We start from the raw sequence: 26,773 nt of genomic DNA, 5'->3' as shown, positions 1-26,773 counted from the left end.
CTCACTGTGCTTTCTGACCCTTTTCTCCTGGATCTCATTGCTCACTTCTCTTCCCATATCTCCTGTGGGGAATAAAATGAAGGCTCTCTGCTTAAGCAGATGAGAAAAAAGGATAGCCAGTGGGACCCAGGAAAAAAATGTGATGACAATCTATTCCCCTGCATGTTCATTCTTAAAGGTAAAAGTGTGCTCTCTATGTTGCAACTTGCCAAAGTTGTATCATCATCAGGACATTTTGGGCTTCAGAAACAAGGGTATGTTACAAACTCATCTAGATTAAACTCTTCATGGACAAGTGTCACAACCTTTTTCAGAAAGCCTTCAAAAGGAAAGTAAATCCCTTGAAAATTAGATTTTTGTTCAGATTTGTTCAGCTCCTAGGAAGTACAATATATATATATATATATATATATTGAACAAAGGTACAATGTGGACAGTATAGTGAAATAGCTAACATTTGTAAGCCTTTTAAGTTTGGGGTTAGTGTGTTGCCACTGTTATGACTGTCATGCCCCTGTTTTCAAACATGTTTTATTCTGGGGGGAAATAGTCAATGCTAATATAAATAAATAAATTTAAAATAAAATACAAAGAACAATAGAATCCAGTCCCCTTCATCCTCACACTACTCAATGATAGTGTGTGTGTGTGTGTGTGTGTAATTTCTTTCTTCTTATCTTGGTAACTAGATGCATACGCAGCCCATTTGCAGTTTAGAAATACTTGTGCATATTGTATTCCCATTCACACATTAGGCCTAACCCAATTGCCTAATCATAATTTGATTGGAAGTCCGTTCAGGTTTTGTGAAATCCAAATGGGAAAGTGTCTAACCATGGAATTAATAAAACAGATAAACAAAGCAAAAAGACACAAAATGACCAACAGCATGAAAGGTACCAAAACCCAAGTTCTAGTGGCCAGGTCATAGAATCGTAGAATCATAGAATCATAGAATAATAGAGTTGGAAGAGACCACAAGGGCCATCTAGTCCAACCCCTTGCCATGCAGGAAATCCGATATTAAATTTAACCAGAAAGAAAGAAATAAAGAACATGAAAGAGATAAAGAAGAATTAATGCCACAAGATCCAGCCAAAGGTAAGGACTATAAATTCCCACATCTATCAATAGGAGCATTAAACAAGTGTGTCATACTTTCCCATTTAAATTAACGAGACTGGGAAGTTTAACTTTGCCTGGATCAGGGGCAATCTAAGGGAACAGCTGATGTAACAACTAGAATAGTGAAATGCTGGATGTGATGTTATCACATACCACACATCTTTGCAAAACACTCTCAGGGAAACATGGGCTGGAAGTAGCATATGTGCCATTCATTCAATGTGGTTAGGCCATTAAAATCATTGTATGAACAAAGGTGGGCTCTGAATCAGACTCTGAATCAACCAGAGCTTGATCACACTCAATGCAGATCTGCCATGCGCTAGCCACTTTGGTGAGATGTTTAGGGAATGGATCACACGTGTCCTGTTTCCTCCTCCCTTAAAGCAGATTAGGCAGTCAACATTTAACAAACATAATCAGCTTTCACAAAATCAGAATACACTAAGGTCTCTTAGAGAAGTGCTCCTCAGCTTTTGGATGAGGGAGACCACAACAGTTGTTCTTCTCTGGTGTTCCAGTGAATGGTACCACAATTATTCCTACTGGCTACAACTTTTTCTTCCTTCCTTGGAATTGCTCTGCAGACTGGCAGCCAATTGCTTGTGGACTGGTGGCACTGGCACAGGGACCTCTGCTTTGAATAGCACAACTCCAGAGGCTCCTCTAGTGATAGCTGTCTGAAAGGCCAGCAAGCAGATCTGTTTCCGTTTCCTCTGGCAATGCCAAGGGATGCCTACCATATCCTTGTCCCTGATAGGCTTTTTTTTCACTTGGCATGGTCACTTTTACACATCACAGTCAAATATGTGGAGTCACTTATTAAATTCCAGTTCTGGAAAAGTTGGCTTAGAGAAGGGGCTTTGATCTTCTTTTCTTTCACACAGGGCCTGTCCTGTCTGTTCTGGTTTTCCATCCCCTTCTTCAATTTTGCATCATTGTTTTTGATTTGTTAGGATTAATTTTAATGCATCACGCTCCTTCTCAGAGTAATAGTAAGTTTTACAGTATCTTTACCAATGGTAACATGGGCATGGCATGCAGTTAAACCAAGTTAATGCAATCCCTGATTAAATATGCAAACTTCTAAAAAGTTCAGAAAACTGCTGACTAATACCATAGGTATCTCCTGTTCTCAGGAAGTGAATAATCTGTCTTTCCCACTTGTTTTTTCATATGAAAAGGTCATTATGTGTGGGTTTCTCCCTCCCACTGCCATCCCAGAGCTCCTTCATAAACTCAAATCAACGATTATGTGTTCAAATATTTGTGTGTGGCCTTTAAAACTAGAAGCAAAGAAAAAATCTCTTCTATCTGTTGACACAGCTGTGAACGAGCGAGGTGCTTGCACATAGATCTCCTTAAATATTTTAAAGAGCTTCTTCTCATCATCCCACTGGAAAATTTGAGAGAAAGTATAGTCACTTCCCAAGGCCAGGTAATAATGATTCTTAAAGGAGAAAGGCTGAAGAGTCATGGCTCCCCGAGAAGGGAGAGCCTGTATCTCCACAAATTGTTTGCTGTTCCACTTCATCACTCTTGAGTCACCAATAAATCTTGTGAGCGAGATGTAGAGAGTGTCCTGCATTCGAAAGCTTTTCACAGCCAACACATCTTCCATGTTGGGGATCTCACTGTGTGGGAGAAACTTTTTGGAACTTTTGTTCCATTGAAGGATAATGGGAATCTGTGAACGGCTTGACAAGATCAGATGAGATTTTCCATCTATATCAACAAACTCAGCATCTGTGTCTCGAAACCATTCGTGCAGGGATTGATAAGAGTAGAACCCCTTGTTGTTCCATTTATAAATTGTTGTCAACCCAGCTTTTGAGCTATCCGCGATGACAAAGAATGTTTCACTCTCTATCTGAAAAAGCTCTATATCATTTGGCTTTGAAATTCGGGAAACTTCTATGTCCTGGAACTTGACAAATTTTGTCCAGTTTTCCTCATACTTGTAAATGTGTGAGCCACCAAAAAGTTGAGCAACCACCACAAAAACTTGATCATCAATCAAGATAGCTTTGCATCCCACTATGGATTGACCTATTGGTGCAAACAGAACAACAGTATTAGCAGAGTACAATTGGCAAAGCAAAATATTTGAAGCAAGATACTAATTGTCATTGTTTTGAATGTGCTTCTACTAAAGATGGGGTGCAGGGCATGGGGTGTGATTAAGAAACAAAAGTCCAACTTAGGAGAAACAAAGAAACAAAGGGTTCATGATAGGAACTCAATACAAGATAACTATAGTGACTTATGACTTTATCCCACTTGTGGAATCCCAAACAGAAATGGGATTTAAATTAGAATTAAATTAGAAAAAAAATCACAAATGTGGGAAGTTTATCACATAACATTATGGCCAAAGTGAAATAACGTAAAGATAAAGTGAGGGCAAAAGTGACAAAAATGGCAGCTTTTTACTTTCAGCAAGTTCCGAAAGTAAAAAGCTGCTTTTTTTGTCCCTTCTTCCTTCATTTTATCTTTGCCTTATTTCTGGTCTGGCGAAACGTCGTGCGATAAACTTCCTACATTTGTGGGTTTTTTTCTAATTTAATCCTAATTTAAATTCAATTTCTTACTAGTGTGATAAGGACTTTAAAACGTGATGCCAAACTTGTTGTTTGCTTGGCAGAGAGATGGAGGAGAACTCTGGGGACAGAAAATGAAGTCATCCCTAAGAACAGCTACATTCAAGAGAGGATTAGAACAGATAGACAAGACGGAAAACTCCTAGGTGACTCTAACTTACTTTCTTCTACACTAAATGCTATGGCTTTTTTTGTGCCAGCCTGTGGACGGAGTTAAGACACAGTGTCTGCATGCTGGACACCCTAATCCCACCCCCAGGAAGCCATTTTGGCATGCAGCGTTCCACATGGCGTGTGCCATCATAACACCCCTCCGGTGCTGCATCCACATGATGCAGCACTGAAGGGGCGTCATAAAGCCACGTTGTGGCAGTTATGGCAGCCCTTGGAGGTCAGATCAGGGCTGTGAGGTGAGGTTGCCATGGCCCCAATCTGGCTAGTAAAAGGGCGGCTGCATGCCACCCATTTGTACAGCCCCACAGTTTTTAGTACCAAGCATTGCTGCACCATATTCTTTTTCAAAAAGATAGTAATGAATAGACAAGGCCTTTACAGAGAATATCTCATAGATTCAAATGAGCAAACTTGATACTATCGCTGAGAAGGAAAACTGCATGAACACAGTGATGGTAGCCTGAACCAGTTTAACTAACAGATTTGTCAATTTAAATTTTAGTTTAGTTATGGGCATACAACACTGGGCTAGAGAATTTTTAGTCACAGAAACATTAGGGCCAATCTGGTGCTCTGGGCAATAGTATCTAAATCTAGACTCTCAAACATAGGTTCCCAGATGTTGCAGGAGTTCAAATCCCAGAATCCATGGGCTTTGGCCATGATGGCTGAGATTTCTGGGAACTGAAATACTCATCTCTTGACCAAACTAATAGGTGCAACAACATCTGGAGAATCAAATTTCAGGACATTGATCTTGACACTCAAGTTACAGTCCTTTCAAATCTATGACTTGAGCTAGAAGCTGAAGCCCCACTTCAGGAAGGAAAAATAGTCTTCTCTTGACCAAGACCAATAGAATAGCCTTATTGGCTTATCTGAGAAGAGTATCACTTAAATGGAACAACTTCAATCCATGCTCACTGTATTGGAAAAAATTAGGGATGATGCCAGATGATATAAGAAAACTGTATTATAGCACATATGACCTAGTGGTCCAGATGGTCCTGTATAGTCTGGTAGTAGTGGTGAGCCAAAGTCCCAAGCAGAGGTATATTACACCACCTACTCCCAAGGCACCAGATTCTGTCTGATCTTGGAAGCTAATCAGGGTTAGCTCTGGTTAGTACCTGGATGAGAAACCACCAAAAATACCAGGTGCTGTAGACTAAATTTCAGAGGGAGGAACTGGCTGAACTACCTCTGAATGTTCTTTGCCCAAGAAAACCCTACAAAATCAATGGGGACACCATAAGTCGACAGACAACATGAAGGCACGCACATGCACACATGCACGCACGCACACATGCTTCCTAGAGGTCTGGGACTGAAACCAGGATCTCCAGCATGCAAACAATATGCTCTGTCAATGATCCCATCATACGCCTCCTATAAGGGCTGCATTTTTCTGAGGGTAATTGTTGGAGACCATGTGCTGTTAGTGGGTCAGGAGCTGAATGTGTAGGACCAGAACCAAAAATGATTTTTATATTTTCATTGTTTCCTTGCTGGAAGAAGTGGAGAAAATTTCTTCATTGGAGGCTCAGCATGGAAATAGTGGGCTGGTGAGGAACCTGAATGGTGAGCCAATGCAGTCATTAAAGTGTTAGAATAGAATTCCAGTAGACCAAGATTTGAATCCTTGCTCAGCCATGGAAATCCACTGAGGGATCTTGGGCATGTTATACTCTCTCAGCCTTGGAGGAAGACAATGAAAATTATCCTCTGAATAAATTTTGCCAAGAATACCACATATCAAGGTGAGAGAGATAAGTTGACTTGAAGCCACATAACACCATCAAGGAACCTACCTAGGAACTGATGGTGTAGCCACACTGCAGAATTAAAGCAGTTTCACACCACTTTAACTGCTTATCCTTCAGAATGTGGAATTTGTAGTTTGGTGAGACACCAGAAGTCTCTGACAAACAAGGCTGAATAACTCACTAAATTAAAAATCCCAGGATTATATAGGATAGAGTTATGGCGGTTAAAGTGGTGTCAAACTGTTCTAATTCTGCAGTGTGGCTACATACTTATTTTGGCTTCCTGGTGTATGATTTTGCCCTGTGAGAAAATGTCCTGACGAAATCTAGATCCTTTTTTGCTGCCTCACCCTGAAAAGGCTCCAAAGTTGCAAATGAATCCTCCCCCTCATTCCGGTTTTCCCTGGAAAAATCGATTGCATGGGAATCAGATCCGAATTCCAATGGGAACAAAATCGGCACAGTGAGGATCGAATGCACGCTCCAATGGGAACGATGTTCCCATAATCCGAGTCTTGAGCCGCTTTATAAGCCAGTGGGAATGGGGCCCAAAATTGTATGCCATGTTACTCCATCCCAACTCCCCACCCCCCACCCCACACAAAGCAACAGCTATTATATATCTTTTCTAACTTTATTGTAGAATGCAGATTTCCTGGCAGAGGTGTCCCCATGAGTATGAGGAGTTCCATTGAGCTGGAACAGTTTCAAGCATGCTAATGGGTCTGTTTATCATAATGAGGCCTGATGCAGCTAAATAAGTGTCACACTGTCATTTATTAGCTAACAACTAGTAACTTGAAAATGTGTTTGGATCTGTCAGGTGTGAAATGGAAGAGGAGAGCTAGAAGATGGAACAGGAAAGGAAACTGAAATTAGAGGAAATCATTACATATCCATATAGGTTGTGACAGGAGAAAAAAGAGGACAGGGACAACCGTTCTTCCAAAAATGCTTGCCTAATTCATATAAACTCACTTAGAGGATGAATAAATAAATAAAATAAAATGAGCATATTTTATTACAAAGGTGTATTATTCCTTTCTGGTGAGGAGATGCAGCTCTTATTTAGATGCACATATCTAAAAGCTTTCTTTTTCACGTTAGAAAGTCAAACAAAATGAGATGAGAGTGGATTTTCCATCTCTTTAAAAATGGTTTAAGCAGCTGGTACTGGTATTGTGGTAGTGGACCTGGTAGGCAGTAGTACTGTTAGAACATTTTAGACTCGTAATGTTCTTATAAGGGCACCCCTCAATGATATATGTATTACTTCAATCACATAAACTGTAAAGCACACAATAGATGTTCAATAAGGAGAAAACATATTCCTCCCTGTCCACTGCTCTGTTTAATGCTTTAGGATGGTTATATTCCTGATCGGGTGGGGTGGGAAGAAGGTTTAATATCGCTGGTATTTTTTACAAAGAGTTTTAACATGTTTATACTTGGTTTAAATTAAAGCTATTGCTTTAGTATCATGATCACAAGCTGTCCTCCCAGATGGGGCTATGTAGAAGAGGCAAGATGAGGGTTTCGACACACACTCTGCCCCCTAAAGAATTCATTCAGACCCTAAATTTCTAGAATTGATGTAACTTAAACCTTTAGCTGAGCATTTAGAAACAGAGTTTACACATCCAAAGAAAACAGACAGGCAATGTCATCAAGGGAATGCACATGCAGCAAATATAACAGTTCTAAGTATCAATGATTTTCAGTTTCTGACTCTGCAATGTTAGAAATTTGGAGACTGAAGGAAAATGTCCATTGGGGAGGCAAAATTCTCATTAGACAAGGCAATGCCTTAATTTTGTTCTCCTTCCACCCCCCACAGCTACATCCTTGCCCTGCCCCTGGTCATGATGCACACAATGGATGCATCTAAATGCTTGTTTCCAAAAGCCCTCTAAGCTTGTGGCCTACATTGCAGATTTTTTCACTTGCTCCTGAAAATGCAGTCACTATGACAGATGTAATAGTGTTCCCTTAATAATTAAGACATCAATAACCTGTGTTAAGGGATGACATGTATGCACCTGTCCTTATGAAAAGATAAGAGCAGCATCTAATCAGTCCTATATTCTTTGCAAGCATCTTAGGACCAATAGGAGACCTATTAAAAATTGGTGATCACTATACCAGCAATGGATCATGATCTATCTTGGTCAGATTAGAGCAGGGGGACACATGTTGTAGTCCTCCAAATGCAGCTCCCCCTCACCTCCATCCAGTTGCTATCCTGAGATAATTTTTTAGAAAAATAAACTGCTGACAGATACATTAAGCAAATAGGTAATGACACAAATAGGACATATCATTCATTTTTACCAGTAATGTTGTCATAACTCCTGAAGTTCTTCTCAATGTGATCCCATTCTAGCACCATGCAGTTTTCCATGCTGGGCTGAGCAATGGCTACATACACATCATTTTTTGAGTGGAAGGTGTCAACTGAAACTGACTCATAGGGTAAAATCTGATGGACCACAAAATCTGAAATCACACAGTTAATCAATAAAAAAAACACATTACAATTCAGCATGGCAGAAAACATGAAAGAAACTAAAGGAGATCATGATTTTTAACTGAAAGACCTGGTTAGACGAAATCACTGGTGCCAGGGTTTTTGGACTGGGGTAGGGAAGCAATAGATGGGATAAGAGTTTAACACCTTCACCCTCGTGTGCTCATTTTTGTGATTTAAATTGTGCCCGCTGTGTTTAGGACATACATCTATTTAAAAACATACAATGATACAGGACTGTCTGGCATTGTCCTGTACAGTAATGGCTCATTATTCCAAAAGTAGCTGCTAAAAGACTAATCTAATCATACTCACCAACTAAATGTGACATTAAATATGTATTTGAAATGGTGTGCTTAACCCTGGTCCCACCCAGAAGTCAACAGGACAAGGTGAAAAGATATAGTAAATGGTAAGAAGCATGGTCTCCTTCCCTGATCTCTTCACATCAGAGATTGGGAAAGAACATGAAAGAGGGACTCCCCAGCTAAGAAGCCAACAAGTGCCCCATTCAATAATATCTCCAGCCAGCTTTGCTACTTCTGGGGGCCAGCAGGAAAATATGCAAGTAAGAAAGCAGCCGCTGCTCCCAACTTCTTTGGGAATCACACCAGCATTTGTCAATCTTTTGTGGTATTTCTGAGTTCCAGGCATCTTGGGCCAATATGGGTAATTCTCAACTGATGGCACTTTGTGCTGGCCTGATTGCGTGCTAGGGCTGAACTAGGGCTGAGAGTGCACATGCTCCCAGTCCTAGTTCCGCCACTCGGGCACCATCATGACGTGCGCCCGTCCACTCGGGGTGCGCCATGATGGCACCCGTGGTGCACAGTGCCCAAATGGCACTAACCAGAAGGGGTGTCATCATGGCATGTGAGCGCCACTATTTTGCTTCTGACAAGGAGTGGATTGTTGCCGCGGCACGTGGTTGCTGTGGCAACGATCCAGGGCTAAAAGGGATGGCGTTTAGCCGCCCGTCTGTCAAGCCCCTAAGTTCCTGGAGGAGCATAAATGTACAAACCTTCAGTTTATCCTATGCTGCGTTAAGAACAGGGAAGGCAAGAAAAGCTAATAAAGAGAAGATTAAGTGATATTTCCAGTTTGTTCCAAAGTGACAGAAGTCAATGGCATTGGAGGGCATCTCAGCAATTTGTTTCACGGCATGGACTCTAAAGTATCCTACTTCATGCTGCCGGAAAAAATCGCATTTCCATTCTAGAGGTAGGCCATAAGATTGTTCCCTCACTAATGGCATTGCTCTGCTTTCTCAGCATTTTCCTTCTCCTGCTGCTATTTTGAAAACTAGAGCACATTTTGCTGATTTTATCCATTTTGAAGCACTGACTATTTTCCCCCTGTTGTTGTTCCGATCAAGTAACAACTGTGAGGCTGGAAAATCTCCAAACTAACTTGCTTTATAGCATCTGTAATTGCAACATCCAAAAAGGCTTTAAGCAAAGATTATCCAAGTTTCAATCACCAAAACATGACAAAAATGGTCTAATGCAGGGGCTCTTAACCTGGGGTACAAGGAATCCCTGGAGGTCCACGAAGACACTCCGGGGGCTCCATAAACTGGGTGCCAAAGTGACTTTTTTCCTTTGAATTTCTTCTAGTTGCTTTGAAAATTGTGTTTAAGTACATTTTACTGGAGGGGGAGTCCATCTGTAGCTTTTATCAGATTTTCAAGTTGAAAATAAAGGAATTGCTGCAATTCTAACACAACAAAGAGCTCTGAGAAAGACCACTACCAGTATTTCAGCTTACACTTTCACCATTATGTGTTTGCAATAAAATATTCTTTCCAAAGTACCTGTAGTGGTACATTCATCATCAAAACTTGAGACATCATTTAACTTCTTGTCTTGAAAGTCTTCTGGACCAATACACAGGACCTCAGAAACAGTAGAATTTGTCATCTTTAACCACAAAAACAACCATTTGGCTCTGCAGTCGCACTCAAACTTATTTCCCCTTAAATCTCTAAGAAGAAACACAGAACAAAAGAGACACAAAACATAGATCAAGGGTGAAAAGGTTGCAATTGAGACAAAAGTCCAATATTTGTTAAATTTCTTTGCAAAAATTAATTTGAAAAAACATTTCAGTAGTTCAAAATTGCAGCCAAAAAGTGGGAAGGCTACAAATGTTGTCCCTGCACTTATACCATAAGGAGAGTTTGCTAGATGTGGCACTTGACAGAGCTCCCATTTCTTCTTATGAGGCTTATATGAGTGGCTTCCATATCAGTGGAGCAGTGAATCCATACTAGGTTTTGCTAGAAAGGATCTCTCCAAAGGTTACAAATAGGTTTAAGCACTTTGGACAGTTCCTTTAAAGCCTGGATTAAGATCTGGAATGGATTCACCACTCTTTAGTATGGGAGCCAGCAGCTGCTACTTATATGTTGCAACAATACTTACAAATGTACAAACATACTATGGGCATGTCTTGTGCACAAATAAAAAGGCTACCTTATTAATTTGTTGGACCAAGATATCAAAACCTTTGGGATAGTCTCTTGGCCAAAACTGTTCTCCATTAGCTATAATAAGACATACATTTTCGAGGATTATTACACCGGTAGTTGAAAGTAACTAGTAAAGATAGATAGATAGATAGATAGATAGATAGATAGATAGATAGATAATTTTTGAATCTTCCTCTTCCTTTCTTCTCCTTCAAGTCTATAAGGTTTTTTTAATGGTTTTATCCTAGCCACAACCCTGTGGGGTGGGTTAGATAATCGAGCCAAATGTATATTTTCTCCAACAAATTGGCCTTCTCACAATATGGACAGGCTCCCTAATAGCGTTGGTTCCATAGAACAATAGAGCTGAAGGTTTGATTCCCCGCTTAGCCATGAAACCCACTGGGTGAACATTGGCAAGTCACATGCTCTCAGCCTCAAAGGAAGGCAATGGCAACCCTCTTCTGAATAAATTGTGCCAAGAAAACCCCATGACAGGGTCACATTAGGGTCGCCATAAGTCGAAAATAATTTGAAGGCACACAAAAACAACAACAAATTAAGGAATGCAGCAGCAGACAGACATTGTCATACAAAATCTAAGGAGAGATGTAAGATTGAGTGATTGAATTTATACTCACTTTTCTCCTAAGGTGAGAATCCCACCTTTATCTGTTATAACTTGAGAATATTACTTCTACTTATGAATGAGACTGCTCAAGCTCTTTACCACAGGAATGGCTGAACAAAACTGCCTCGAGGATCACAATAAGCCCACAGGCTTATTGGCTTGTCTTGCAGTATGAATTCACAAGTTATCGACTGGTGGTTATTTTTAATTGCCCTCGAGTCAACTTTGACTCATGGTGAGCTTGTGGATGAGACATCTCCAAGCCTGCCTCTCCTCAACCTCTTTGCTCAGGTTCTGCAGGCCCAGGTTCTTGATCAGGTTCTGAAGGCCCAGGCCTGTGCCTTCCCTGATCAAGTCCAACCAACTGGCATGTGGTCTTCCTGTCTTTCTATTGCCTTCCACCTAGCACCATTTCCTAGCACCATTGCCTTTTTTTCCTCATGATGTGGCCAAAGTACAATAGCCTCAATTTAGTCTCATGGCTTTCAAAGAGAGTTCTAGCTTGGTCTATTCTATAACCCAATTGTTTGTCTTTTTGGCTGCCCATGGTATCCTCAGCACTCTTCTCCAGCACAACATCTCAAATGAATTTATTTTCTTCTTATCAGCTTTTTTCACTGTCCAGCTCTCACATACGTACATGGTGAGGTGGAATACAATGGCTTGGACTATCCTCACTTTAGTATTCTGTCTTTACATTTTGTGATCTTGTCCAGTTCGTGTGGTATCTATCATACTGGCTATCAGGTTTTTAACACTATGACACAATGTTTGGCTAAAGTAGCACACAACTGGTCAAGGTTGTTTTTTTTCTCATGGCCATCAGGGCAGTGATACAAGTGAAACAACCAAAGGAAAAAAGAGGCATGTCAAAAGAAAGCCAAGGGTCACCCAATGATGAAATAATTCTTTTGTGAGAGCAAGAGGATGTGATTTGAATACTTAGTAAATTAAACCCCACCCCCACCCCCCAAAAAAGGGCAGCCCAAGCACCATGGTTATATATGTTTTTATTATCAGGTGCCCTTCCACACTACACAGTTGTAGCATGCTGATTCCACTTTAACTGCCATAGTTCCATCTAGTAGAATCCTGGAATTTGCAGTTTAGGGAAAGATATTTAGAATTCTCTCACACAGAGCAATAGTGCTTCACCAAATTTAAGTGGTATCATACTGCTCTCACTATGTACAGTGAAAGGGGTCCAGAAATACAACTTGCACAAGTTATTATTAGTACAGGAGTAGGACTGTACAATGAATGCTTTCTGGCAGGCCAAAGATTAGTATATTATTAATACATGCTAATGAGTAAGTATATGACTGTATAGAGTATTGTGCACTGGGTGCTGTATTATACAGTTTTATGTCTTTTCAATACATCTTATCAGAATCTTACAGCCCAAGAGTTGGCTGGTTCTTTCAAATCAATATGCAACTTTCCACCTTTACTGCTGCTGGCCAAACACAGCTTTTTCTCTCTGCCCATTCCTCCCTCCTTCCCAAATATCTGTCTTCTCCCTCCCACACACACACACTTTTTTGGCCTGTTCCTTCTTTGTATATCCAGTACTCTTCTCCTGGCCTGTGGCCATTTTGGCTCCTAGTTGCCTAGTCTCATACTTCTACCCTTCCTTTTCTTGGATTTTTTCAAGTGCCCTGATTTTCTTTAGAATCCAATGAGCCCTGCTAATGGAAGCCAGAAACTCTTTGTGACATTAAGGCAAGGCAGAGTTGTCAGCTGACCAGCAAAACCCTTGGTCTGGCCATTTCCACTTTCACTTATTCCTCAAAAATCTGTCCTATTTGCTGGAATTATATAAGTAAATCCTAGCAGTAGCATTTCCACTTACAGTACACGCCAGGCTTTCAATCTCAGCCTCAATGCTGAGCTCAGCATTGGGATAGGGCTAACGTTTTAAATATTTAGGGCTTGCAAATGTGAAAGTGGACTCGCCACTCCCTCCCACACAGGTCCAGGTCCTCCAGCTTGACTTCAAGATGGGCTGACTTCAAAATGGGGTTCACTTGCCATCTCACCCATTTACAATACACAATTATAGCACTTTGATTCTACTTTAACCACTACGGTTCTGTTCTGTTGTATTCTGGGATTTGTAGCTTCATGAGATGTTTAGCATTCTCAGAAAGAGAACCCTAGTACCTCACCAAACTACAAGCCTCACGATTGTATAAGAAGCCAGCCAAATAAAGCTGCTTTGGGTCTCTTTGGAGGTATGCTATTTAAATGATCCATGGGTCCTAAGAGTCCAGAGGCCGTGCCAAAGCCACACTGCATTCCTAAGCACTGGAGTGCAGCTTTGGTGCAGCTTCTGGATTCTTAGGATGCATGCAGCATTTAAACAGCATACCTCCAAAGAGACCCAAAGCAGCTTTATTTTGGCAGTCTGTAACAGGCCTTAGTTTAATCACCAGCAGCACCCAAATCCCTACTGAATTACAAAAGAGTTAGTAGTATGTTATTTAGCTGAACTCTGGTGATATTAGACGTTGTTATGAAATATTCGTGAGAGCCAGCATAGTGTAGTGGTTTCAGCATTGGACCACTACTCTCTCTGGAGCTCCTGGCTCAGCCATAAAAACCCACTGGCAAAATCACACTCTCTCAGCTTCTGAGGATGGCAAGAAACCCCCATGATAGGTTTGCTTTAGGGTCGCCATAAATCAAAAATGACTTGGAGGCACACAGCAACAACAACAATGAGTTATTCTTAGTATTTTTAATGGATATTCTGTTATCCCCACACATTAAGCAAATACATAATGAATACAGTTTGATTCTTTCAGATTACACAGTTAAACTATTTCAATACTCTTTAGCAACCATGGTTTCAAATGGGATTTGTAGCTTGGTGAGTTATTTAGATTCTAGTGCCTCACAAAGCTACATATCCCAGGAGTCTGTAAGATTTTGCAGCCATGGCAATTAAAGGGGTATCCAAGTACTGTATTTGTGCAGCATGAATCTGAAGCACAAGGCACAGATTTAAAAGTCTCTCTTCCTAAGTTAAATCTTCTTGTTTCCAGCTGAATGTGGCTTTTGGTACATCTGCTCTCTCCTTCACGCATTCAAATTAGTGCTTAAACAAGACTTTCTGACTGCTTTCTGCTGTTCCAGTGCAGAGTCAGGAAACATGGCTATGACTCAGCACTGCATTCCTATACGGCTTATACTTTTCTAAAGCATGGCTAAAGATCCCACTACGCTTAACATTCATCTCTGTGTTGCTTTTCCCTGTTCCTAAAAACCCTCAAAAAGCAACCTTGAAGGCTGCAAAGAAAACTGAGTGTGGGATGGGGAGAGGGATAAGGGACTGATTTAACTTGTTCACTTTCTGATATTTTTCTACCTCAAATTACCCCATCATCACCCCAACTGCTTTCCATCCCCATAAAGCAAGCCCATGTTTCTTCTTGCATGGTGAGGGCAATTAATAGATTAAATATATTGATATTTATCTGGTGATTACAGGAATGGTACTCTGGAAGGAACCAAGTTGGGAAAGGATGCTTCTGCTTTTTTAAAAAAGGGGATGTGGAGGGAAGTAAAAGGAAACCCTATTCAACATCCTCTTGGCCCTGGAAATATAAAACAAACTCAGTGAGGAAAATTATTGACAGAAAAATTCTTCATTCAAGCTTTGACATAATTCCATGTTGCTGTTGAATTTGATGGTTTAGTGTACTCTTCTTTATTTTAAATGAGAAATACTTCAAATGCACATATATCAGTTAGTGCATAATGACAGTTAACATCACAACAGCATTATAAAAGCAGAATATCAGACCAAATACCCTGTAGGCTGGATATAAATAGACCAGATTGAAATTCATATCTGCCAATCGGGGCAAGAAGCTTGCCAGATTTTTTTAACCGGATCTATTAATCAGCAGAAGTTAATTACAGAAGAAGCCATCTAAAATTCACCAGGTAAGACATCTGCAGTTTGTGTGCAGACAGTGAGAAAGCATTAACTCTTATCACTCTGCTCCTACCTTCTCTGCAGAACATAGGCCTGCATCGTCTAATCTAGATGACACGAGGCTGGGGGGAACCCTGACTTTTTGGCGCATGCAGACAACGCCAAAGTGCTGTCAAACTGCAATATTTCTACAGTGTACATACACCAATAGGCAGCAGGCAAGTTCATACACTGCTGCTTAGATGCACCCCTTTCAGGTATGCTAGAACACCAACTTAAATCATCATGAACAGCTGATATACTTCAGCTCATAAGTGTTCCATCCTGCAGAGGAAAAGACATAGGCACCCCAGAACCCCTGGTGGGAAGTCAAAGGAGATTGCCACATTACTAATAAACCCGATTTACCTCTTCTGAGTTACATTCGAATTTGGGATGCAACCAGGTATTAATGCATGGATTTTGCCACTGATGCTGCCTCTTGACTGCATCCAGGCAAAATTCCAGCTAAAATCTGTCCTCAACCAGCTACTTTTCACTTTCGGGAGCTTCCCAGCTTTGCAAATCAGCCAGCTGAGGGTGGATTTTAGCTGGATTTTTGCCTGGATGCAGTTGGGAGGCAGCCATGGCTGCAAAATCCATGCAATAATATCTAGCTGCATCCCAAATTCGAATGTATTTGGGATGTACAGAAGAGGTAAATCAGGTTTATTTGTAGTTTGATAATCTTCTAAATCTCACCTGGCTCAGATTTATTTATTTATTGCCAAAGCTTAAAATTATATCAGATTGTGATTTCCCCCAACAATTTAAAATGAACTTGGCTGGAAAATTTAGAATAGCATTTAGAGCAATATGGATAGTTTCATAATACATATACGAAACAAAAATCTGGCTTATCATTTGCTATACAGCTGTTATATCAAAGTTCAAGTGAAATCAATGGATTTATAGTACATTGTCCATTTAATTATAACCACCTCCTGTTTGTATATAGGCTGTGGCTCTTCCATGTACAAAAAGAGTGGAGGGAAAAGGCATGAGATGGGCCCTGACAGGCAAGGGGTAGGATTTTAAATATACAGGGAAATTGTGCATTTTAACATCACCCTTCTCCCCCAAACTGTCAGAGTCCAAGGCCTGTCCATGTACATTACCCCACCTCTGAACACTTAGAGCAGTGTTCAGGCTCACTCTCAGGCAGCAAAGGCTGAACTGAAGCAAGCAGTTCAAATTGCCTCGCGCCAAAATAAAAAATTCAGAGAGTGATTTTTACAACCAGTTTAAGGAACAAGAACTGATTGTGAAAAAGGAACACTCTGTAAACCCAGTTCTCCCTCACCTAACTCCTGCTAAAGCAGAGAGGCTATGGCTGGTCTACAAGAGTAGCTAATAAGAGTGGGTAGCATGAGAAAGGGAAGTGGAAAGGAGGAAGAATATCTCCTGCTTGCCCTCTTCTTCTTTTTTAATTCCTACCCAAACATTTATCACTGGTTTTCATGTATTACTTATCTTTCAGTGCCTACTGTGCCTGTGACAACAGCAGCTCACTTACACAGATATATTCACCACTATCCCCATAATCTGAAATATGAGAGGTGCTCTGTCATTGCTTAGACCTCCTCTAGGAATCAGGGGCACTGCAGATGGACCCAGCAAGAGCCAGCATGGTGTGGTGGTTTGAGCATTGGCCTATGACTCTAGAAATCAAGGTTCGAATCCATCCTTAGCCATAGAAACCCATGGGGTGATCTTGGACAAGTCACATGCTTTCAGCCTAAGGGGAAGGCAATGGTAACCCTCCTCTGAATAAACCGTGGCAGGAAAATTCCATGTTAAGTTTGCCTTAGGGTCACCATAAGTCAGAAATGACATGAAGGCACACAACAAAAATAGGTGGAGTACCATTGGGGAGAGCCTCTGTAATAGCAATATTCATTCGCTTAGGCAGTGGCAGAGAAGTGTGAAGGAAGGGATCAAATGTTATTGTACATTGCTATATGGCCAACATAGCTACCCCTGGATATGTTGTGTGAAAGAAGTTGTAGCATGAGTTTTCATAGACTCAGTCTACTTCCTCAGATGCATGGAGTGAACGAATTCTTTTGCATACATAAAAATAAGTATCACTTGAACCCAAACTTTAAATAAAGGCTTAATTATCATAGGGTGGTTCCACACTGAAATTGTTGTGACAAGTAGAGTTAGTTGTAATTCATTTATCCATCCCATTGATTCCAAAGAACCTACAATGTGTGGATCCAATCCCATGAGTATTATTATTCCATGTTCAGCATTACTACAGAGTGCATAATTAGTTTTTAAAAAACCATAACATAATGGAAAACTTTCCACTGGGTAATTTATTTAAAAGTGGGGCACAGAATCAGGCCTGCCAGAAAACCAATTTCAACAGATGCATTCATTTTTAATAACAGCTTAATTAAAATTCTGCATTCCAAATTTGGGTTTTAAAACAGAAGAGCAGGCTTACAACCAACAAAAATGATTTGGTTTAGTTTTACTTACAGTTCAATCAAAGAATCTAAATCACCGAAGACATCCCTTGGCAGAGCTTTGATCTGGTTATTGGCCAAAGAACTGGAAAAGTGAGGTTAGATGTTAAAATAGTTGGAGAGGTGATAATAACTAGATATAGCAGCACTCAGCTAATGCTAATGTTTTGGATGCTGCCAAATTCCCAGTGTTGACAATGAAAAATAGGATCACGGCTGAAACAAATAAAATCTATTTAAAGTTCATGACAATCCAAAACAGTCTGACTTCATTCATAAAAATAGTCACTAGCATGAATACTATTGGGTAGTCCCAAGCAGGTACAATTCACTCAATTGTTGAATGGTGACTCAACATATAGGTAAATCCCATTGATTCAATTGGTCTACTTCAGAGGGGAGACTAATAAGGACTTTGACCATGGTTTCTGTTCTTTAGGATGAAAAATTCATATACAAAGGTTACAAATGGATCTACCTGTCTTAAGCAATGAACTGATTGTGAATATACATTCAGTCCTTTGGGGCCACATGTATCTCTCTGGAGCTTGGTTCAAGCTCAAAACAAGTGCTTCCAATGCTGGTTATGCAGAATGTTGATCGACAGACAGGCTCTATATGATTACCATACAACCATTTCCCCAGGGCAGAGCTATATTTCAAATTAAAAAGCTTGGCTTTTTGTTGTTGTTGTTGAAAAGGCATTTAATAAACATTTATAATTAAGTAACCATAGCACATACAGCAGCATCCATTTTTTGACCCTCAGCACTTGCTGCCCAAAGCAGTTACTTCACTCTGCCTCATAGTAGGGCTGACCCAATGAATATGTATAAATATGCAAAGTATAATAATAGAATCATTGAAATGGAAGAGACCACAAGGGCCATCCAGTCCAATCCCTGCCATGCACACAGTCAAAGCACCCCTGACAGATAGCCATCCAGCCTCTGTTTAAAAACCTCCAAAGAAGGAGGTTCCACCATGCTCCAAGGGAGTGAGTTCCACAGTCAAACAGCTTTTACTTTGAATCCATTGGTTCATGTTCTAATCTCCAAACCATCTGAAAATAAGCTTGCTCCATTTTCAATATGACATCCTTTGAAATATTTTAAAATGGCATCATATCACCACTCAGTCTTCCTTTCTCCAAGTGAAACATTCCCAGTTCCCTAAGCTGTTCCTCATGGGGCTTGGTTTCCAGACCCTTTACCATTTCTTCACCCTCCTCTGTACATGTTTCAAGCCAGGTGTCACCCATTGTGTATCTGGATACTTCATATTTCCTACCTAAGTGTAATAGCTTACATTTATCTTTATTGAAATTCATCCCATTAGTTTTTACCCAGCTCTCCAATCTATTTAGGTAATTTTGAATCCTGATCCTGTCCTCTAGGGTATTTGTTATCCCTCCTAATGTGATGTCATCTGCAAATTTAATAAGCATGCCCTCTATTCTGACTTCTAAGTCATTACTGTAATAAATACATTGAACAACAATGTATGTAGAGTCTCTACATGAACCAGAACCTTGCTTTTCTAGGATTCCATCTTACGTAGAACTTGGACTAAGCACTGTGGCACACCACTAGTCACTTCTCTCCAGGATGAAGAGGAACCATTGATGAGTATACCTTGGTTCTTCAACCAGTTACAAATCCACCTAACAGTAGCACTGTCTGGCCCATATTTCAGTAGCTTGTCTGTAAGAATATCATGGGGTACAGCAGTGCTCTTCAGCTGTTCCTGAGTGTCTACGGTAAACATGTAAAGTAAGGAAGATACTAGCCCCACACCATTTAGTGTTACTTTTGCTATTTCCCACACATGAAGGAAATGAATCTAAAGCTGAAAATCTCTGTTATCCATGGAATCCTAGAAAAGCAAAGTTCTCGTTCATGCAGAGCTCTGCATCAGTGGTTCCCAAACTCTGGTCCTCCAAAAATTTTGGACTTCAACTCCCAGAGACTCCAGACAGCTTAGCCAACAGTCAAGAATTTTGGGAGTTGAAGTTCAGAGCATCTGGAAGAGCAGTGTTTGGGAACCACTGATGTAGAGTCTCTACAGATAACAGAGGCTCACCACATTCACCACTTATCCTCCACAAGGAGGTGGGTGATGGAACCAGGTAGACAGAGCTGGCAGACTCCCTTCTCCCCTATTCATTGTATGCTTGAATAGCCCTTCTCTAATTACCCCTGCTTTTAACTGCAAATAGCCAAACCATCATCTTATGCAAAATAAAAATAATCTTAATTAGTATTACAAAACTTACAGGTGTGTCAGGTCTCGAAGCCCACGAAAGGCGTTCCTTGAAATAGTTTCTACTTTGTTGCCTTCGATAAATCTATATGGAATAATAAGGGGGTCAGTATTTTTAGAGCATATTTGAAAACCAGAGAAAAGGCAGGAAGGCCAAGAAGAACAAAAAGCGAAATATTGAAGAAAGGTGCTGGCTACAAAGTTAACAGCATTATTCCCCTTTTTTAAAAAAAATGTAGGAGTCTGTCGTGATTTTACTGACAAGAGCTTCTGATCTACTTGCAAGTTTTCCACCTGAGAGTCATCCTGTGTGAGTAATGCAGGAGCCCTGTGTAACCCTCCGAGGTCTTAGTGGGCTGCAAATCTGCTTACATCAGTTTTGATTTAACAGCTGCACTTGCGCACAGCATATGTTGCTGAGGTAATGGCTAAAACTTTTAAAGTGTCTCTCAGTCTATATCTGCTATATGCTATGTGCTGCCCCCCCCCAAAAAAATAATTCTTTAAACTCAGCGGGAAAAGGCTTCAGAGTATCTGTTGAAATGCACATGATCGCACGTGTGGCTGTCCACCTGCCTTGCATGCGTTCATATGCTGTGCATTTTCAGCAGAGGGAGGGTGAACAGATCCAAATTTGTGCAGGAAAGTGAAGACAACCTTCAGTGCAAATGCGTGAAAATGCACACCAATTCACATCGTACACTTATGTGTAAATTAACCCCATAATCCAGACAAAACTGAGCACTGCTATGTCATATCGATTTAAGAGGAAAGCATTTAAACATATACCTTACTTTCCTACTTAAATCAATAGGATGTTAATTAATTAATTAATTAATTATACCCCACTTTTTTGTCAAACAGATTCAAAGCAGGAATTCATCGAATACAAAAAAGGACTTTAACCCCCCCCCCCACACACACACACACACACCATTCCAAATGGTTTAAAAACCAGGTTGCTTTTAAAAGAAAGGGCATAATAAAATAATTCAGCATGTATAAGGACTGGAGCATGGCTTTGGTACAGCTTCAGGCCTCTTAGGACTCATGCATCATTTAAACAGCATACCTCCAAAGTGACCCGAAGCAGCTTTATTTGGGCCTGTCTGTATGGGCCCAGTGTGATGTTCATGGAGGACCTTCATTTTGGGGTTAGAAACAGTGGCCTTTTTGAGGTTCCAATGTCAGTTGGACAGTCGCTCAGCTCTGGTGTTAGTCTCAACTTTAAATGAGTTATACAGGGTGCCAAACTTTATCCCCTTCACAAGTTCATCACCTTGATAGCTTCTCTAAAGTTTAGACTAAAACCCAAGGTGGATTCACTACCACACTGACTCTGGAGCCGCCAGCTGCCACTGGACTAAAATGCAATTAAAATATCACTATCTAGAAGCCATCTAGGAGTATATGAGAAAGCACTTGGTTCTAAAAGGCTACACAAGTGAACATGGCAAGGGGCAACAATGGATGGGAACCCACAACAGTCAGAATGTGTTTTTTCTCTTCTTATATTATGGAGCAGTGTTATTAAGAGCTGCAGGTATTCCTGTAATCCATATTTAATTCTTTTAATATTACTCCTATTGCAGAGAAGAAAGAGATATTGATCAGAATGCAAAAAAGCTCATGCGTGAGTTCAGAATGAATGATAATGCAAATGGTCAAATTCTTCATTTTCTAGAGTGAGCCCTCTATTTAACTTACTATAATTGAGCTTTGCAGTATGATCAGTGACACTGTTCATAAGATTTAAACGTTCTATTGAGTTGAAGCACAATACATTACAGCTAGAATGAGATCACTAATTTAATGCCTGTTCTTAATCATCAGCGCATTGGCTGGAATCCAGAATGCTAACTCAGCCATGCCCAGAGGTAAGAGCATGCCCTAGGAGATTCTTTGTTGTTTTAAGCAGCAGGTACCCTCCTGCCCCATGCCATAGCACCATCTGCTTTTGAACCCACCCCCTTGTTTTAAAAGAAATGGCTGGAGTGGCAGGGCAGTTACTGTTGGAGAAAGTGTATTCAAACCTTGGGGTATGGAACAAATTTGGCGGTTCTTTGGATTCCTGCCCATCACTTTTACAGATGAGAATTGCTAGCACTACCAGTAAAAAAGGCATTGTGCATGTATTTTGTTTTCTTCTGCATGCTTTTATTTCCCTAGTAAGGAAGAGATCAGGCAAGATCTTGGGAAAGAACAGGAAGCTTCATCTGGAAGTACACCAACATTTTAAATCATGATAAAATATTAAATTCATTTTACAAGTAAGGTGCTACTGCAATAGCAATAGCAGCTTCATTTATATACTGCTTCATATCGCCTAAGCAGTCTCTAAGTGGTTTACAACTCTAAGGCCTGTTACAGACTGCCAAAATAAAGCTGCTTCGGGTCTCTTTGGAGGTATGCTATTTAAATGATGCATGGGTCCTAAGAGTCCGGAGGTCGTGCCAAAGCCACACTCCATTCCTAAGCACTGGAGTGCAGCTTCCGGCTTCTTAGGATGCATGCATCATTTAAATAGCATACCTCCAAAGAGACCCGAAGCAGCTTTATTTTGGCAGTCTGTAACAGGCCTAAGATAAGCTGGGTATTCATTTTAGTGACCTCAGAAGGATTCAAGGCTGAGTCAAGCTTGAGCCCTGGCTGGTACTGAACTTGCAACCTTATGGTTTCAGAGTGAGTGGCTGCAATACAGGCATTTAACCACTGCACCACCAGTTCTGTACAAAGCCTTATAAGGCATTACGTGTTGAAGGTCATTTTGCAAGTCACACGAGGAGGCATATACGTGAGCATGACTGCCCTTTGATTTTCTATTTAAAACTGGAAAATCCTCATGAACATTTCATGTGTCTCTGGAACAAAGAAATCGCCTTTTGAAGAATAACACTTGGTCTTAATTTCTACATTGCAACTTGTAGTGGAACCTGAAAATATGTCTTTCACTCACTGACTTGGCACCATGGGTTGTAACATGTATTGGTATTGAAAGAAAAGAACACAGATTACTCAGTGCAACAAAATCAGTGTACTGGTAAATCAACAGTGAATGGTATTTCATTTCAAAACCCTTAGCTTAATATACATATAAATATTTAAAGTAGACTTACAAGTACTCCAGATGGAAAAGACCACCAAAGGCATCATCCCGTATAATTGTAAATGAATTAGAATTCATCAGTCTAAAAATTGAATACAAATATTAAGATGAGAAAACAATTAAACCATGTCACCATAGATTGATAGTATTGCATGGGAATGCTCAGTGTTGAACACTGGTAAATTTCTGAAGAATGTACAACCAAAAAACCAATGGCAATTCATAAACTGGCAAATTAAATTACAGGTGGAACTGGATACTCTCCCACCCTAAAATCACACCTAAAGGAGCCAACATGGTGTCGTGGTTTGAGCATTGGGCTATGACTCTGGGGACCACGGTTCAAATCCTGACTTGGCCGTGGAAACCCACTGGGTGACCTTGGGCAAGTCACACATTCTCAGCCTCAGAAAACCCTGTGATAGGGTTGTCTTAGGATCCCCATAATAACTTGATGCCATACAACAACAACAACAACAACAACAACAACAACAAAGCATTTGCTCTTCAGATAATCAAGAGAGAAGCATGCAAAGTTCCATAATACCACTGTATATTTAATAGTGGGAAATGATGGAATAATGGGGTGAAATTCTGTGAGTTTTCCAGAAGTGCATACAGTAGAGGGAGAGGTTTTAATAATCTTCTAGTGATGCCAGATGTAGGTGAAGAGGTGAGAAGATGAAAGAGGAAAAATAAATAAGTGTCAGGACTAATAAGCAAGGATGAGTATCTCTTGTCTTATTATCCAAGAGAACAACAGCTGTATAATGGTGGATGTATTAACCAGAATGACAGCACTCAATATGTACTGTCAGTGGTGTTTTCTTCAATAACAATGGTTATAGGGTTTTTATTTTTCTAAAATTTACCTTAGAATATAGCACAGGAACAAATTCTTATGGCTACCTTCAGTAAGGAACAACAGTACAAACCTGGAAGACCACTAGGTATCTTGAAGTGATATGTCTCCAAATAAGGAGCTGCACACATCTCTTCTCAGCTGAGATTTTGGAGAAGAAATTCCCCAAATGGGCTATGACCTAATCATGAACTAATCACATTGGACCAATTTACCTGTCCGATTAACAATGAATTAATAACTTGCTGATGAAACACAGCATTCAGATTCAGAATAAGAAAGGGGGAAAAATGAAATGTAATTTAACCAGGTTTTGAGGAATAAGACTGGCCCTTTCTGGTGCCTTCCATGTCATTCTTCTACCCGTTCCTTGATTCTATTCATCACTGGGGTCATGTTGAAAAGCAGAACAATGGGTAGGCAGAGATGTTTCTATTTTATTTCCAAATCTCCCCTTTTTAGTGTCATGCTAAGTTGACCACAGCCCTGGTCACTTCCTTTCCCCTCAAAGCAGATATTACATTCAGGTGGGCAGGTCATGGAGACACCTTCAGAGAGGGAAAAGATTGGCCTATTTTGAGGATAGGGTTCAGGACCCTGGATAGTTCCCAGAGACACTGCCATTAACTGCTGGCATACTATTAATGAGTTAGAATGCTGTGAGTCCAACCTACGCTATTGTAACTTTTTGGGCCATTGCAGAGGTTGGAAGCCTGTACCAACCATGCCATAACCAACACCCCCAAACCACATTTGCTCTGCTCAACCCCACAATGTAGCCACTTCCTGGCTAGCAGAAAGTGGTGAGGAATCAGGAGACATATTCAGGGGTAGCTGTTTTGGCCATGCAGCAAAATGCAACAAAATCAAAAATCCACAAAACAATTATAACTTTATTGGTCCAACTACAAAGGACAAAATACATCATGCAGGCTTTTGAAGTTGCATTGCCTGCACTGATATCCCTCTAGACCAGTGGTTCTCAACCTCTGGTCCTCCAGATGTTTTTGACTGCATCTCCGAGATTCCCTCATCATTGGCCATGCTGGCAAATGCTTCTCGGTGCTGAAGTCCAAAATAGCCGGAGGACCAAAGGTTGAGAACCTCTGCTTTAAACCATCTTAACTGACAACAGAAGTTACATCTAAGATAAAATGTAGGCCTATGGCTCTAACATCATCACTTTTCTCCTCCTGTACAATTTTTAACATCTGTGCCTGGTGAACATGCCAGTGAGGTTTCAAAAGCTTGTATTTTGTACTTTTAAGTTGTCACAATGAAGGTATCACTGTTTGGGGGAGAAAAACAGAGACGCATTCAGATATTTTCCTGCAACTGCATGGATAGTAAAAAACATCCTCTGGGGGTCTCTGGAGATGAGGTCACCATTGTGTGTCTATTTGTGGGGAAATATCTGGATTTTCTGCCACTCCAATGGTTTTCACAGGCCAGGAAATGGCCATGTTTGGAGGAACTGCAGTAGAAAAATGTTGTGTAGTAGAGCTGGAAGGGACACATATTGTAGTTAACGAGGCATGATAGTGGAACATTGAAAATATTTTTAAGGCTGGGCTTCAATACCTTGGATAGCTCCTGGAGACACTACTCTTGACATCTGGTGATCTTCAGCCTCATTCCCACTTACAGATAAATCGGTGTGCGATCCAAATTGATAGATTAATTTGACAGCGGAACGTGGTTCCCACTACATTTGCCCCAACTGCATTTTCGCCTCTAAAATAATCCACTTATGGTTCACATTCATGCATGAATCGATTCAAAATGGACCCACTCCAGCCGGCCAAAGGGCAAATTTAAATCGATTCCACTCCACCTCTGGTTCACACTTGTGCGGAATCGATTTATCAAAAAAGACATGGAAAATATCAGCATCAAAAAGATGTGGTTTAAATGGGTCTAGTCAGTGCATGGGCCCCCTCACCGAATCGCTTCAGCAATTCGGTTTAAGTGGGAACGAGGGTCATTTGAACCTGTTCAAACCGAATTGTGATCCGGTTTAAAAGGTAGTGGGAATCAGGCCTCCATGTCAGTGGGACAGTGAACCAAAACCTTGGATAGCTCCTGTAATGTATTTACTGCTTCACTGACAAGAAAGCCTCCATCAGCCCTTGGACTCTCCTGCCCTCTAGGACATCCCTTGCAAGTAGTGGCTGGACCATCTAATCTTATAAGGATTGGTGGTGCATGGAGTTCCCTACAATGCTTTCTCCAAGTGCACTGCTACTTTCCTTCATAGGAATGAATGGCCTTTCATACATCAGCATAGTAAGAAATAAAGAGATATATTCACTGACACCGCTGGAGTGCGAAACAGATCTGTTCTCAGTCACTATTGGTCCTGTCCATTAAGAATCAAGCCTGCTTCTTCCCTCTATGCAGTGTAGGTTCTACTTCTTAATCTAGCATGATCAAGAAGCACAACCCAGATTGCAGAGAGGGAAGGAGTAGCCTTGATTCTCATGGTGGAGTGATGGGGAAAGATGACAGATTGCTTGTAAACTAGTGGGTGGATAATCATGGACCTATATCACTGTCAAGCATTTATTGAGCAAAATCATGGCAGTTTTGCTGACTCAGGCTTCTACACACTAAGTTATGCCCTATAGTTTAGAAGATGTGGAAAGCTGAGTGAAACAAGATGTTTAAAAATCAATGGCAAAATATAGCCACAATTTAATAAGAGTAGAAAATATTAATATGAACATCCCATATAATGATTTGTATAAAAGATGCTCTAAGTCTTGGCTAGGACACACCAAACAAGGCCAGC

At 40.6% G+C, this 26,773-nt stretch overlaps 1 protein-coding gene across 1 annotated transcript in view; it reads right to left on the bottom strand.

Annotated features, from left to right (window-relative positions):
* Positions 1 to 431: 431 nt before the first annotated feature.
* LOC149312482 (leucine-rich repeat LGI family member 2) overlaps positions 432 to 26,773 on the bottom strand; it is a 31,238-nt gene continuing 4,896 nt past the window's right edge. Inside the window, exons 3-8 of the mRNA XM_089526879.1 lie at positions 23,131 to 23,202; positions 20,028 to 20,099; positions 17,766 to 17,837; positions 10,006 to 10,175; positions 7,997 to 8,161; positions 432 to 3,174 (exon numbers count right to left, since the gene is read on the bottom strand). Of these exons, the coding sequence (XP_089383005.1) occupies positions 2,357 to 3,174; positions 7,997 to 8,161; positions 10,006 to 10,175; positions 17,766 to 17,837; positions 20,028 to 20,099; positions 23,131 to 23,202 (1,369 nt within the window). The 3' untranslated portion in view covers positions 432 to 2,356. The remainder of the gene's footprint in view (positions 3,175 to 7,996; positions 8,162 to 10,005; positions 10,176 to 17,765; positions 17,838 to 20,027; positions 20,100 to 23,130; positions 23,203 to 26,773) is intronic.

Source organism: Sceloporus occidentalis, unplaced genomic scaffold, assembly GCF_023333645.1.
Source record: "Sceloporus occidentalis isolate IW3139 unplaced genomic scaffold, rSceOcc1.0.p SCAF_5, whole genome shotgun sequence".
In the NCBI taxonomy this organism is placed as follows: domain Eukaryota; kingdom Metazoa; phylum Chordata; class Lepidosauria; order Squamata; family Phrynosomatidae; genus Sceloporus; species Sceloporus occidentalis.
This window is presented reverse-complemented; position numbering and strand designations above follow the sequence as displayed.